The sequence below is a fragment of the Haliotis rubra genome, unplaced genomic scaffold, assembly GCF_003918875.1.
Source record: "Haliotis rubra isolate DU_JTF1 unplaced genomic scaffold, ASM391887v1 Scf85, whole genome shotgun sequence".
NCBI lineage: Eukaryota > Metazoa > Mollusca > Gastropoda > Lepetellida > Haliotidae > Haliotis > Haliotis rubra.
This window is the reverse complement of record NW_025767579.1, coordinates 1064289-1080481: the sequence shown is the minus strand read 5'-3', so window position 1 is coordinate 1080481 and position 16193 is coordinate 1064289. Positions and strand designations below refer to the sequence as shown.

Here is a 16193-nt window from a genome sequence, read left to right as displayed (position 1 = left end):
TTCATTGTTATAGTGGACCTTATTGGCACAAGCAGCTAATTTTAGTTATTGCACAGGAATCGTGGGGACCGTTTGTTTGATCATAATATAAGCCTGTGGGCCTGAGGGTCACTTCATCTCCATTTTGACTTGGGGGGGTGGGGGGCATTTTAAGTTTGATAATTTTGATTGTGAAAGAAAATGTTTGTCCTAAAACGGTTTCATAGATTTGCCAAAATGCTGGTTTTGGTAATACAAAGAATGGCAACATTGAACTGAGAAATACATTTTCCGATGTCACTTAAATGACATTTTGAAATTTTGATAGTGCAATTTTGAATTTATTGAGAATGGAAAAATTAAGAAATCAAACAATGCTGGAACTTTATGGACAGAATCTGGAAGGAAGGATGTCATCTCTCTGCTGTTTTTCATTAAATACAATAAAGAATGTGATGCTGTACAAATGTTTTTGTGTTTAATGTGGAATATTGATGTTCAAAAATGGCTGCGGTAGCATTCATGGCCACTGTTTATGCAGCGTGTTGATAAATGAATAATATTCCAGCTCCTACAAGTAGAAATGACGTGTCTGTTGTCTGACAGTTATGTTTGATGTAAATCCTGTGTGTGTGCAAACTGTTTGGGGCTGAAAATACCTGCCATTTTCCACACTACAACCTCTAGTGTGAGTGAGATGGATGTTTTTTAAGGGGCACAGGTGGCACTCCAGTCTGTAGCTCATCCTTTACATGGGCCAGAGACCTGTGATCATGGGTTCAAGTTCTTGACTTTCACTGAATATGTTTCTTGGTTTGGCAACACCACATCTGTGAGTTTCACCAAAGTCTTGCATGTTTAAGATCTGAATCACCAAGGCCTTTCCTCCCTCATTAAACTGACATTCTCTGGTACGATTGAAATACTTTTCACAGTCATGTTAAATCTGCTCATGCAGTAATATGTCTTAGTCAGAACCAAGAGTGAGTGAGTGAGTTTAGTTTAACGCTGCTTTTAGCAATATTCCAGCAATATCACAGCGGGGGACACCAGAAATGGGCTACACACATTGTACCCACAGAACCAAGAAGTTCTAGCTCTGTCAGCCCAACTGACACTAGTCGTATAGCCTAAAGATTACTTAATAAGGCATCCACTGTTTTGTTTTGTGTTAAGGACAACAGTTGGTGTCTACCACTAAAGTGAGCCGTACCCTGTTCTTTAAAAAACAATATGACATATAATTTTCTTTGTAAAAAATATTCTGTGAACAAATACTGATGAATTATTTATACCCATGTGTTGAGTTTACTTCAGTGGAAAGAGAAGCATTGTCATATGATAAATAATATATATGCTGACTGAAGCAATATATGTCCATTGTTACAGCTGCAAGTGTGACTGTTCCGACTCACTACACTTGTGGTTGGTTATAATTGCCTTGCCCTGGTTCAACTTTGTCAGTTTACTGTAGAGCAGGGAAGCTACTTTAGACTTCTGTCTTGTGCAATGGAAAAGGTATTGGTCAGAAATCTATAACATGTAATAGTTTATTTTTTACATGTTATTCCATGTCATCTGACTGGCCAACAAAGCAATTATGTTTTCATATTTGCTTCTATAAACCGAAAATACTTTCGGCCAAGCCCCATGGCTGTTTTCTGGTTGCAAATGACTTGTGTTGAGTTATTGTGCTTCAGTGATGTCGCTGATTCTGTATCATACACTGTCAATGACTGGCTTGTCTGCTCCAGACTGCTGTCTGAATACTGCTCCATCAATGGTGTAGATGGCTGGCTTTGCCTTGACCACCATGTGTGCTCAAGAAATAAATCACATTTTGTGCGATTGGTTTGTTTTGTTGCTGAGTAGGTTTGTTGTTTGAGGGGAAGCATTTGTCATTGTGTTTTACACACACAACACTGCTAGGGTTAAAAAGTCTCCAGAACAGGGAGGTTAACATGCTTGTGTGGAGATCAGAGATTTTGTAAACACTTGATGTTGCCAGAGACAGAAAAGCAGTTGAATACCTGCCAACTTGAAAAAACCCAGATGTACCATCTTCAAACTGTCTTCTAAATAGGATTAGCTAAAGTGCTAGCTTCAGCTTAGCTCTGTAATTGACTTGCTTCACTCACATGTGCTAACAAAACGATACTCTGATGGCAACAACAAAGACCATGCCGACCCCTTGGCCATCGCCCAGGACAAACAACCACCACCAGGGAATATACTGACTAGATGCTCAGTGCTTGTTGTCCCAGGTGTATATAGACAGATGCCATTTTCTGAATACTACTGCTCCTTTACTTTTCAACATACTCCATTCCTCAAATCATTTCCTGTTATTCCCTTCCATACCAAAGATGGGAAATGAGTAGTTCTTGTAATGGAAGCTTTTCTTATGACTGTGTGAACTGTTTTCTTCATGATGGCTATGCAGTAATAACCAGGTACTGGGAGGTGACAGGTGGGATGTGCGTGAGTAGGATGTTTGGTATTTTCCTGCATTTGTGTCTCAGATATGTTTAGATAGACGTTTCTTAGAATTCCTTGGCAAAATTGATATGATACAGTTCAAAGACATTTTTTAATTTTTCCAGTAAGAAGAGTGATTCAGATGCCTTTCTGTGTGATTATGATGGACGTGTAATAGCACCATGTTCCTTTGACCTAGAATGCTGGTCGATATAAAATAATGTAGCTATCAGCTTGTGTAAACACTGACAGAAATTGTCTTTAATGGGAAAGATAAAATGAGTAAAAATACCTCTTTTGACCCACCTGCCCAGGGTTTCATTGTGGCATGTATTACTGAGGACTTGTCAGGGAACAGGGTGAGACTTGCACTGCTTGATGATGACAGTTTGTAATGGTGATGGTTATCCCAGTTTGTATGAGTGACATGGCATTTGACTGCATGGAGCTGTTTGTAGCTGGATGTTACAGTTTTTCAAGGTAGGTTGGAGAGCCTTACAGTTGTGTGGCTGGGGCTGGACTGTTTAGTCAGTGGGTGATCAGTTGTGTGGCTGGGGCTGGACTGTTTAGTCAGTGGGTATCATTGTTGATTGGGAAGGTGATATTGATGACACATTGGTGATCATTGTGATGGTGATGTCAATGATGATTGTGACAGTGGTATTGATTGCAATTGTGATGGCGATATCAGTGCTAATATACTTACTAGTGCAAGTTATTTTACAGTTATCTCACAATAACTGAAACCTGTGGGGCTTTCTGGGTCAGAATTGGTCCTCAGCTACTAAAGCTGATCATGAGTTGTGACTTAACGGATTGCTTTGTCAAGATCAGTGACTTGCTGGATGGCACTTCAATGCAGAGTATGGCATGGGTTGTTGCTCATTATGTCATTCACTAGATTGTCTGGGCCAGATTAAATTATTGACAGTCTGCCATCATATAGCTGGAATAGAGCTCAGTGCAGCTTAAACAGACAAAGCACATCAATACCTTGATGTGGTGCTGTGTGACAGTTCTATGAATATTTGGGACCATACAGTGATGCAGCATTGTAAGTGACATTGATGTTCAAGATGACATTGATTACACTGTCAAGCTGCTGTTGTGGAAGATGATGATCTGTGCAAATGTGTTCGGTATGCTCCAGATCAAGTCAGCTCATTTTCATCATGAAGAGAAACTGATGTGAAAGATGATCATTCTTGCAATTTCTGATATAAACCATGTGATTCTTTTCAGTAAATATATCACCATTACAGAGTAAGGATACCCTATAATCTTTTGAAGCTCCTGATTTATTAGACTTGGACATGTCAGAGGTGTTTTGTGACAAGCCTGCTTACCATCATGTTGTTAGTTTTCTCAGGTGAAAGGAAGCCATGCCAGCAACAGAACACCCCTCAGCTGCCATTGTTTACCATATTGACCTCAAGCCCTGACTTTGATTAACTGTTCTCGCCACTTTGATTTTCAGTCAGTTTGATTCTTCCAGTTATTTATGTTAGGCTTGTTTGTAGGAGTATTTGTTACTCGTGTTTGGTTTCTTGTCTGAGCAGCATGTTCACTCAGTCATTTTTCACTGCTGTACATAGGAGGAGAGTCACATTATTTGTCCCTTGCTTGGTCCTCATTGATTTTCTTGAATGTTTCCATGTCTTGACCCCATATGTGTCAGAAATGTCAGTGCTTGACCCTTTTGTATTGATTTTTTGTCTGTTCTTGAAAGAGGTCATCCAACACTGTTTTCTGTTCAGTACCTATTTCATTGCCAGACAGTATGGAGAAGAAGCTGTAGTTTACCAGTAAGTTCCTTAAGTAGGGGGAAAGTTGAGTTTAAAAACTGGTAGATTATTTGAAATATACACGCGCAAGGTCAGATAGGTGACAGTGAAAGTGAAAGTTTTTGTCCAAAAACAATTTAAAGTATTTTGGGCCTCTCTGTGTTTGGTTGCAGTCATAGCGTAGATATAACTGAGGTAGATTTAATGGCTCTTATAGCAGCATTGCTCTCCAATCACAGCAGTGGACACAAAGAAGAGCCACCATGTGTGCCTTATTTTGGGAATGCAAAATGCAGTGGTCTGTTCCTTCACCAGATGTGGTCAGGATAACATAAAATGATGACTGTACTCATGGTACACATCGAGAAAACTGGGCCCCAATCCACAAAGCGTTTGTAATGTTACGACATGTCGTAACTCTATAGTTTATCATAGGCTTATGAATGTCGTAACTCTATAGTTTATCATAGGCTTATGAATGTCGTAGTGCTACAAACGCTTTGTGGATCGAGACCCAGGATTGTAAAAAATAGTTTAGATTATTTGGCAGTTTTAATTCAAAATGCTTTTTGATATGTATATAATTTGTTAAAACAGTTACAGGATAAATTGGTGAGGGAAACTGCTTTGGTTTTGAATGATTTCGTTAAGAGAAGGATATTACTGGAATTTAGGGCAATGAGTCAAATGACAGAATGCTGATGTTCTGTCAGAAGTGGTTTATCATGTTCAAGGCTATCACAAGCAAGGATAACACTGGCGACTTGGACAGATTTGTCTTCATTAAGGTCTGATTGTCAATTAGCACGAAACTCAAGGAAATATGATTGATTACTACATCATTAAACTGTGGAGTAGTATTTTTCTTGTATATAAGTCTAACATTTCTTGTATTTTATATTAAAGTTTGAGCAGGGTATTCCCCAAGGACGATGTGATTATCCTGCGCTTGTTAAATAAGCTGCTCACAATTGTCAAGAGGATACAAACATCATGTGAATTAGTTCCTGATATTCAGTTCATGACCCAACTCATCATTTGTTTTGCTTCATGTGATATTGATTTGTCTGTCATGGAAAGCAATCATTGATCCTGATCAGTTTGTTAGGCTCATAGACTTTATTGATTTTATTTGTGGCATGAAAAGTGTTCAGGCGGACATGATTGCCAAATGATGAAGAGAGTGATTTGATCTGACACATATCACACATAGCATGAATAATTAAGCCAAACTGCCCTGAAGCTGATTTTTTTTTCATTCATTTATCAGTATATTTCATATAGCCAAAATCATAAAATGTCTCATGGGGCTGCAATAGTAACTCATTTCAGTCAAATGTCCATTTATTGATGTATACATGAAATCCTGACACAAGTAATTTCCACTAGTTCTATGAATACTTGAACTATTGATCTGGCTTTTGGTTTTGTCTCAGAGTAGTGCCAGCTTCTCAGCCTGTTTGGACATGAGGGACCCAGCTCTCACACTATCAAGTTATGTTATAGACAGTATGACAGTGCAGTTGATCCACAGGTTAAATATTCTTGGTAACCCTGGAATCTGACTGTGCCATAAACATTTTGGTTTAACAGGTCTGTTGGCATTCCTTCAAACAGACCCAGTGCTCTGTAATATATAAAAGTATTTAAGAATTTAGCAGCATGACAGAACATATAGCCGAAGAAGAGTTAGGGCTCATGGTTGCAGACCCTGAGACAATTATCCTGGGAATAAACAGGAACTCTTCATTTCAGGGGGGTCCTGGGAATGCTGACAGTACAAGGATGGCTTAGTACTGGGTATGATCTTCCGGGTTGCTTTTGCCCCCATGGTAGGTTTATTGTCATGATGGCATAGATCGTGAATGTTTGTCTAACTTGTATTCTTTGTTTCAGACAGGACATCCCTGGTAGGATGTGTGTTGGAGAGAGTCTACTGACCAAACAGTAATGGCAACAAGTGGCCCTGTGTCTGTGTTAGATAGTGGTAGAAGAGAAGCTGCAGGAACTTTGAGAGACAGAGTCACCCGGCGACGGAGTCCAGCACGCTGTGCCAGTAGGTCCTCAATTCATGAATTACAACTTAATGAGTTGCAAGTGACTGACTTTGATATAGATTATAGGATTCCACAGCCATACAGGACAAGTTTCAGTGCCACCCATTCTGTTGAGAAGAAGGTAGGACGAAGCAGATCCTTAAGTCCATCATCTAGTCTGAGGTCTGGAAGAAGGCCCAAAGGAGCCAGAAGTAGGTCCAAGAGTCCAAAGCGAGTGACATATGACACAAGAGTCACTGTGCGCCACTCAGATACAGAGGATAGTATGTTCACAGAGCTTTCTAGTCATGAGTTTGAATCAAGTCCACAAAGTTTGACAATCAATTCGCATCCAAATAAACTAAACACTTCAATACGATCCGCTGATTCTGGGATAGATTATTCTTCCCAGCTGCGGGACATCTCTCAACAGATATACAAGATGGATTGGTCTCCACATAACACACTTGACAAATCAAGTCGCCCTTCTCATGGGATTCTCAAAGACAAACAAAATTCAGTAAACATGTCCCCAGTGTCTCCCATGTCTCCTGTGTCAAATGACAGCATACAGGTATCACCGCAGAGTCCAGTATCAGTTGATATTGGGAACAAAGAGAACAGTCCAGATGGTTCAGTGAGTAGAACAGGAGACACTGACAAGAGAAGGATTATCACGAGGGAATACAACTATGACCGGACCATAAGCTACAGGATAGCGGTACAGGAGGAACCGTCAGATGAACTGAAACAAATCGGGGAGGAGATCATTGATGGTAAGTCTCCCGAAGACAAAGGTGTGAGGAAAGAGAGGTCTAATACTCTACCAACACAGAACCTTGAAAATGGGCAGCTCTCCCCCATGAAAAAAAGTGTCAGCACCAGTATTAGCAACTTCTTCAGGAAGATTTCACCAAGACTTGGAAGAAAGAACAGCAAAGACAGGTCGGGAAAGTCCAGCTCAGCTAGTGGGAGTGCACAGAGTCTGACAGTAAGTGATGGGGCGTCAGATGGTCACGAAAGTGACCGCTTCTCTAGGAGCAAAGTCAGGAGGTCATTCATGAAGCTGATTGGTAGATCAAAATCAAGGTCAAAAACCCGTGGAGATTCTGGCCACATTTCACCCAAATCCAAAGAAGGTCATGACTTACCAGATGCAAATCCAGACACAAGAGGGCCTGTCACCCCGAAGCAGCAACAGCTCCCTCAGTCAACCAACAGATTGATGAAATCCATTGAGCGCAACTCTTTGTCAGAGAGAGATGTATATTCAAAGTTCAAAGAGAAGCAGTCACCCAACAGACCAAATGAGGTGAGCCCTGGAGGAGGAAAACCTCTTGCAGTTCGCCCGTTGCAAGATTCAGCCAATGAGTCTGGTTACAACAGTTCTAGCATCACTGTGGACAGTGGACATATCTCGGACACAACATATCAGCCAGAACAGGACAGGGGCAAGCCCAACCCACCCAAGTCGCTAGATGTCATGCCGCCAAGGGCAGTCAAGGCATTGCAGACGTCAGTCATCAGCAGCATATCAGGGGATGAATCCATTGGGGAGTGTTCCCTTGATGTCAATCTCACAGGTAGGTTGCTGCTATTGTACCTATTGATGTTTATGTCACGAATGTATGTTAGGTTGGCCTTATAGAGATCAGTTCCAGGACCATGTCTGTCTTTTCAGTACCTGGCCTGTAGTTTTAGGTGTTGGTTGACAGGTGGGTATTCTTATTGTTTCTATGAAACGTGACTTCTTCATGGGTTGTTAAGTGAGACAAATTATTCTTTCATTCTGATGTGGACCAGTACCAGTAATCAATAACACAATCTTTCGCTGTTCAATTTTCACTGGCCATCACTGGACACAAATTCTTCTTATTAGCAAAGAAACTTTACGGGTATTATTGTCTGATTTGACCACAATATCAGTCTCAACATTCAGTTTAGAATTCGTAGTGATATGACTGTTGAAGTTCATTGGTTGAAGAGATTTGTGAACATCTTATGCAGCAAAGAAATGTAAGTGACTCAAGTTCTTTATCCTTATACATAGTTGTAGTCACGGAGGTTAGACATCCGTTATTTTGTGAAGCTGAATCTCCACACTTAGCATTATACTACAGCAAAACTTTATCATTGACTAGTAGGTGTTTTAACGGTTGACTCTGTAAAACTGCCAGAGTGATTTTCCGTGAACATGCTGAAACATAAATAATTTCCTCAGAACATGCTGAAACATAAATAATTTCCTCAGAACATGCTGAAACATAAATAATTTCCTCAGAACATGCTGAAACATTAAAAATTTCCTCAGAACATGCTGAAACATTAATAAGTTACTCAGAACATGCTGAAACATTAATCATTTCCTCAGAACATGTTGAATTATTGTAGTTCTGAATAGGGACAGACAAGTCCAAGAGCACAGTGCATTGTCTATGGCACTGGTGGTACTGAATGAAGTACCACAGATTGTTACACATAACCTGATGTGACTACAGAACGTAAATGGCACTCTGAACTGCCAGGAATATATCAAGGGAAGTTATCTTAGTACTTCTTGCAGCATGTTGTTTATTTTCCGCTGACTATCCGCGTGGATGCAGATAAGATACTGTTTTTCAGCTTTCTTCACTCATCTCCACTTCATAATGTCTTTCTGAGCTGTTGTTATGCAGATGTGTTTAATCTATAAGTGTCTGTGATAGTCTTTCAGTACCAAAATACTGCTATCAAAGAGAACCTGTTTCATTAAAAATGTGAGTAAATGATAAGCCACAAGTGGTTGTGTACTGTTGTGTAAATAAGTCAAAACCTGTGGTTTGTTTTTGTGAGCACCTCACTGGGTAATTATGGTCCAAGGTTTCTCCTTGAGGTGACAGAAATAGATGTTGTTTTCTCTCTTACTGGAACCAATCCAACTTAGCCACAAAAATACTGGAAAGAAACGAAGAATTTGGGTCTGATGTTTAAACCATGCTTCAGCTAGCAATGCAGTACACCTCTGGCCTAGAAAAGACAAAATATTTGTTGTGCTTCCTGGTACTGTACGTGAAGTCTTCCCAGTACTGCATGTTTAGACATTCTGGTACTGTACATGAAGGCTTCCCAGTACTGTATGATTAGACTTTCTGATACTATACATGAAGGCTTCCCAGTACTGTATGATTAGACTTTCTGATACTATACATGAAGGCTTCCCAGTACTGTATGATTAGACTTTCTGATACTATACATGAAGGCTTCCCAGTACTGTATGATTAGACTTTCTGATACTATACATGAAGGCTTCCCAGTACTGTATGTGTAGCCTTCCCAGTACTGTATGTGTAGGCTTCCCAGTACTGTATGTGTAGGCTTCCCACTACTGTATGATTAGACCTTCTGATACTATACATGAAGGCTTCCCAGTACTGTATGTGTAGGCTTCCCAGTACTGTATGTGTAGGCTTCCCAGTACTGTATGATTAGACTTCCTGGTACTGTACATGTAAGCTTCCCAGTACTGTATGATTAAACGTCCTGGTACTATACATGAAGGCTTCCCTGTACGGTATGTCTAGACTTCCTGGTACTGTATGTGTAGGCTTTCTGGTTCTATACATGTAGGCTTCCCAGTACTGTATGATTAGACTTTCTGGTACTATACATGAAGTCTTCCTAGTACTGTATGTTTAGACTTTCTGATGCTGTACATGTAGACTTCCCAGTACTGTTTAGACTTTCTGATTCTACACATGAAGGCTTCCTAGTACTGTATGAGTACACTTTCTGGTACTATACATGATGGCTTCCCAGTACTGTATGTTTAGACTTTCTGGTTCTATACATGACGGATTCCCAGTACTGTATGTTTAGACTATCTGGTACTATACGTGTAGACTTCCCAGTACAGTATGATTAGACTTTGTGGTACTATACATGTAGGCTTCCCAGTACAGTATGATTAGACTTTGTGGTTCTATAAATGATGGCTTCCCAGTACTGTATGTTTAGACTTTCTGGTTCTATACATGACGGATTCCCAGTACTGTATGTTTAGACTTTGTGGTACTATACATGTAGGCTTCCCAGTACAGTATGATTAGACTTTGTGGTACTATACATGTAGGCTTCCCAGTACAGTATGATTAGACTTTGTGGTACTATACATGATGGCTTCCCAGTACTGTATGTTTAGACTTTCTGGTTCTATACATGACGGATTCCCAGTACTGTATGTTTAGACTTTCTGGTACTATACATGTAGGCTTCCCAGTACAGTATGATTAGACTTTGTGGTACTATACATGTAGGCTTCCCAGTACAGTATGATTAGACTTTGTGGTACTATACATGATGACTTCCCAGTACTGTATGTTTAGACTTTCTGGTTCTATACATGACGGATTCCCAGTACTGTATGTTTAGACTATCTGGTACTATACATGAAGTCTTCCTAGTACTGTATGATTAGACTTTCTGGTACTATACGTGAAGGCTTCCCAGTACTGTATGATTAGACTTTCTGGTACTATACATGTAGACTTCCCAGTATGGTATGTGAAAGCTTCCTAGTATTATATGTGTACACTTCCTGGTACTATATGTATAGACTTTCCAGTACCGTAGGCTTCCCAATGCTGTGTGTGTAGACTTCAGTAAATATTTGTGTACACTCCCTAGTATTATATATTTAGACTCCTGTTACTGCATGTGTTGTTAAACTACACTTTCCTTGATTGGAATTCATAGTTTTGTTTTCTTAAAATATGTTGCATATTCAGAAAAGGAGAAAAACGAATCTTCAGACTTTTTGGCCTTCATTTTCTCAGTCCATTCAGGAACAGTTCAGAAATTGTTCGTTGGTTACATTTACTTTAAGTTTATCATTTTGGAATAAATATTTCAAGAGGATTTATGAAGATTATGTAATTTACACCTCAGGTTGAGATATAATCGTCACAATATTTGAGGTGTTGCACTTTTGCAGCCTGCTAATAAACTGAATTCTTTGGCCAAAGCTTTACTACACAATGGTACAGAGCTTTCTGATGACCAGACTCCCGATTTCCATTTTAGTAGGACCCAATTAGCTGCAAATATCTTGTTGATAAGTTTAATAACATGTGTCTTATGATGATGAGATGTTGATGTTTTGTCCTGTGTACTGTTTGACCCACGTGCACTTTTGGGAGGTGTATGTTTTGCTCATACTGGGCTTCCTACCTCTCTACCTAATGTTATGGAGAGGCGATGTCTGCCTTTGCAATTTGAACATTACAGAAAAGTTCATTTGGTGTTTTCTTGAGACTGCCAAACACAAAAGATGCCAAAATATGTATGGAAATCTCTGTGTCCTTTCTTGGGATAGCTTTGTTTACACACAAAAGTTCCATTCACCATGTTCAGCGTAAATATAAATACTGTGATCTGAAAGACAATAAACTTGTGAGCAAATGATGGAGCGTATTCTATATGTCTGTGGTTGTTTGAAGAATACATTGTCTGTTCACATTAAGTTTTTTTTGCTTTACTGCAGGAATAAAGCATATATTTGTATGGTGTGATCTGTTTTACATTTACTGTTATTGTGCTACTTGAACTGCTCATTCATAAACCATGGCTTATGAAGGTTAATTACTTGGAATTTTTTAGTCTCTTTGCAAGTCCTGGCTTAATTATGTTAATCATATTGCTTACAATTTGTAGAGTGGCTAAATGGCAGTTAGGAAAAAAGAAGTGATCTGTTTATGTCTGGAACTATGTATTTGTGGAAACTTGCATACCTTGGAACCATGCCATCTGATTATATGCTTTGGAGCGTGTTTGTTTACATATGCCTGATACTAACTCATTCATTTTGGTTTACTTTTGGATAAAATTCAAAATTCATAATATGCTTTTGATTATGATGCAAAAAAATTATCAAGCAGAAGGAAATATTGGGTGATGTGGCTGTAGACGTAAACAGCTCAGTGTTTCAAAGAATGTCATCAGAAAGGCCTGATACTGTAAGCCAGACAGAGTTATCTCCCTTAGTGTACTATTCTTCGAATGCTTTTCAGTACACTTTTGTTGCACTTGTTAAGTATATATGGAGAACTTCTATAATGGTGACATCTGTTGGCTTCAAATCATTGGTATTAGTAAAGGTGTTGGGAAATGTTTGACATAATAATAATAATAGTGCCTATTTATAGTGCGCACAAATCCACTCTCGTAAGCATGCTCATGGCTCTTAAAAATTGTGCATCGACCATATTCATATTTATTTAAGTCAGAGTGTGTGAGTAGGTGAGTGAGTATTGTTGTGTGTTGCTTATAGCAATATTCTGGCAATATGACAGTAATATGATGGCAGGTAACACATTAAATGGGCTTCACACGTTGTAGCAAATAGAATTTTGTGATTCAAACTTGAGAGTGACAAGAGAAGTCTTTGACCGTTATGCTATTTTCTTTCTACACACCTTGATTAGCTGCAACATTGCCGATGTGACGTTAAGCAGTATTCACTCACTCACTCAAGCTACACAGCCAGCCACCCTCTCAGTCAGTAGTTATCTATGTTTAGGTAAAGGTCTTTGAATAGCATTGAGGACTCTTAATGGGGAATTATATGAATGCCAACTTCTGTAATATGAGAAAGATATGTAGGTACAATGCCCAAATTGTGCAAATAATCATCAACCTGGGCTTTGAAGAGACTCAGCTTGTTGTTTTTTTAGAATGGCACAACTTCAGATTGATCATTTCACAGTCTTTATTGTCATTATTTATAATCGCTTTGTAAATATATTTGTTGGGCATCATTCAAATTGAAATGGAATGTACATGTAAGTACTTCCTAAAGAGTTTATCAGTTGAGAAATGTATGTGAAAAGGGTACCACTGAACAGACAGAAGTAGTGATTGTGACCTGCGCATTTAGCACCAAACTACACGTATTGTATTAACCACTAGTCTGAAGCCTGAGTTTTGTACAGTTTTGTAAGCTTTGCCATAAATAGCCCAAGTCATAATGCTAAATTCTACTGAAAATGATGCTGGGAGCCATGTTCAACTAGTAGAGGAAAGTGGTACAACCACAGTCAAGCATGGTAGTCAAGATGATCTGAGGTTCATAATATTCTGTTTTATTGAAGGAAAGGAAAGGCCGTCTCCGATGGAAGACACACCAGGCAAGTCTTGTTCTGTTCATCTGGTGGCAGTTGCTTTTTGATTTTGTTGTTTGAAATAAATTGTATTCTTGAATGGTATGAGTTTTTCATGGGAATCAAACATGCTTTTCTGTATCAACAGTCCACAGGTGATGGTGTATTTTACCACTTAATGCAGTGACAATATAACCTGATGGAAGGGACATGACTGGGGTTTCCCATTTTTCCATAGCTCTAGATGTTGCCACAGGGATTTATCTAGAACCCAGAGACTCATATCTGGCCCCAAGTCTATAGTAACTGTCTGTAAATTCCAAAATTGGAATTCAATATTTCCCAATTCGTGTTGTTATAGGTAAAACTAATTTGGCTATTTTGGCTGATTTGTATCTAACTGATAATAATAAGGCCAATAAAGAAGAACAGCCTTGAATGCTTTGTTTGACATTTTTGCTTTGAATGTAGTTTTAAAGACACATTTTCTCCAAATTTTGAACCAAGTAATAGTTTCAGTCCTCATCCCTGTGCAACTGTAAATATATTAAAAACATGGCCTTATAAACATATAACACGACATATATGAGCATGCATGTTGGTACAGTATCTTTGTACAAACATTTCTAATCATCAACAGCTAGTGTATATAAATGTGGTAGCACATAAACATTGTCATCTCATGTTGAATGTGTCTCTTGCGATGAGGTTTCATAATGCCAATGTGACGTATAGCCCAACTCAACTCAACTCAATTCAGCTCTCATGTTGAATAGCTATTAATCAAATGGAACAAGATTTGTCTTTGTGACAAGATTGATGACTATCGTGACTGAATCAGTAAACAGCAGCATTTGCAAAATTTAATGTAGATTAAGATACATCACTTCCCTGTTCACTACTTCTTGCACCTACCCTGTAAAACAAAATACAATCAGAAATACAGGGGACATGAGTAAAACAGTCATTCCTCTGTTTCCACAACACTTTGTCTGCAGGTGTTACCTCCCTTTACTAGGTAACCTGCTTTCAATGCCACCACAGCCAAATTATATTTCTTCTCGCAGTGAAAAAGAGGGAGAATAATTTTATTATTAAAGTAACTTATCTATAAGAAATATTTCAAATTAAAATTTATATATTTCATTTTCTAATTAATTACTTAATTTATTTCTAAATAATTCCTACTTTTTTTCTTAATTAACTGATTAAATCTGATGTCTAATTACCTACGCGACAAAGAAAAACAATTCTCTGGTTTCATCTGTTAATTTGAAGAAGATAATTATTTTTAAAACTTTGTTAATTATTTCCATTACAGGTACTTAATATTAGTGTAAAATGTCACTGCAATGTTCATAAGCAAGTACATAAGAAGACTCAATGTCTGTCTTCCTCAGAAACATGAAGACTAGGCATTAGGCTGAAATTTGTCCGTGTGTTTGATGGTAATTGAAAGTCATCAAACATACCCAGCGACTAATGTGTTCCTCATTATGTGTGCTTGATGTTCAAATGACCAGGAATGCTTTTCTGCACGCATCAGCCCCCATTTGGAAGAGAGTGAGCGGATATGTGTTATAACTAATTACGTTACGCGCAGATGCTTTTATCACAGGTTCTTTGCATTATGTTTTTTGTTTGTTGTTGATGTTCTTTTGCAAAATTTGTGTTGAATTGTTTACCTGTTGGGAGTGAAGCAGTTTTTTAAATATCTATTTTCAAGGGAATGTTGGATTATTATCATGCAGAAATAATGATAAATTTTGAAATTTAAATATAATATTGTAACTTTTAAAGAAATAATTCTCTGTGTAATGGCGAATATGAAATTTTCCATTTACTTTTCATGTCACACGACTGAAGGTGCATTGGGAATGAATTTGTGTGGGCACATGCTTGAAAGTTGTAAAATAAAGGTGTGTTATACATTTATACTGCAGTAAAGCTGGTCACCTGTTGACCTTCTCAACCCATCATAGAGTGCAACTGATGATTACTTAGAGTAGTGCTGCACAGGTGTAGGCTGCAGGGAGGGGCTGAATATTGCACCATAGCATGTCAGGCATATGTGAAGTGCAGTGGATGGGCTGATAAGATGTGTATGTGGTGGTGCACTTATGTTCAGTAGGTAGACTAAAAATACATCATTTTGATAAAAACACATAGTTATTTAAATGACCCAAGTGAAATGGCTGATACAGAACCTGAGGAATATCTAAACTTGCCTTATTTAGTGTTTGTGCATTACTGAAGGCTGGGCAGGAGAGAAATACAGATGGTTCAGGGACTGTGTGACAGACTACTGAGTAGGGAACAGTCGGGAAAACTGACACCAAGTGTACACTGGGGTATGAGGTAGATACTAGGTAGAAACTCCAACCTATTCAACATATATGCACATGATCGGCATCCCAGTGTTTGTGCATACTGACTGCCTGTAATTTTGCTGACAAATGCATAAAATGTCACAGCTCACTAGTTTTCACTGACATTGTCATTGACTCCATTCTGTGTGAAGTATGTTTTTGATTTGCTGCAGGTACTTAAGCTTGCAAGCTACACCTAATATCTATCAACCTTGTGGACATGGGTCTCTTATTGGGAAACTAAGTGGCAATAGAAAGAGAGATTTTTAGCCTTGTATCCTGTGGCTAGTGACATTTTGATGAGCAACTAGCAACATTTACTTGACCAAGCTTTCTTTGCTGACTTCCTTTTTGTACAGAAATGTGTGAGTCAGAACTTACATTCCCTGCTGAGTGATTTACTTTGGCTAGTTC

The 16193-nt window shown here is 38.7% G+C and overlaps 1 protein-coding gene across 7 annotated transcripts in view; it reads left to right on the top strand.

The window, feature by feature from the left end:
• The window catches only part of LOC124262711 (serine/arginine repetitive matrix protein 2-like), a 116068-nt gene that overhangs the window by 40997 nt on the left and 58878 nt on the right, over positions 1-16193 (top strand). For 6 of the 7 annotated variants that reach the window (XM_046697238.1, XM_046697240.1, XM_046697239.1 and 3 more), the window contains exons 2-3: positions 6138-7860; positions 13402-13437. In XM_046697238.1, the coding sequence (XP_046553194.1) occupies positions 6192-7860; positions 13402-13437 (1705 nt within the window). In that variant the 5' untranslated portion in view covers positions 6138-6191. The remainder of the gene's footprint in view (positions 1-6137; positions 7861-13401; positions 13438-16193) is intronic. The other variant, XM_046697244.1, reaches the window with a different exon arrangement.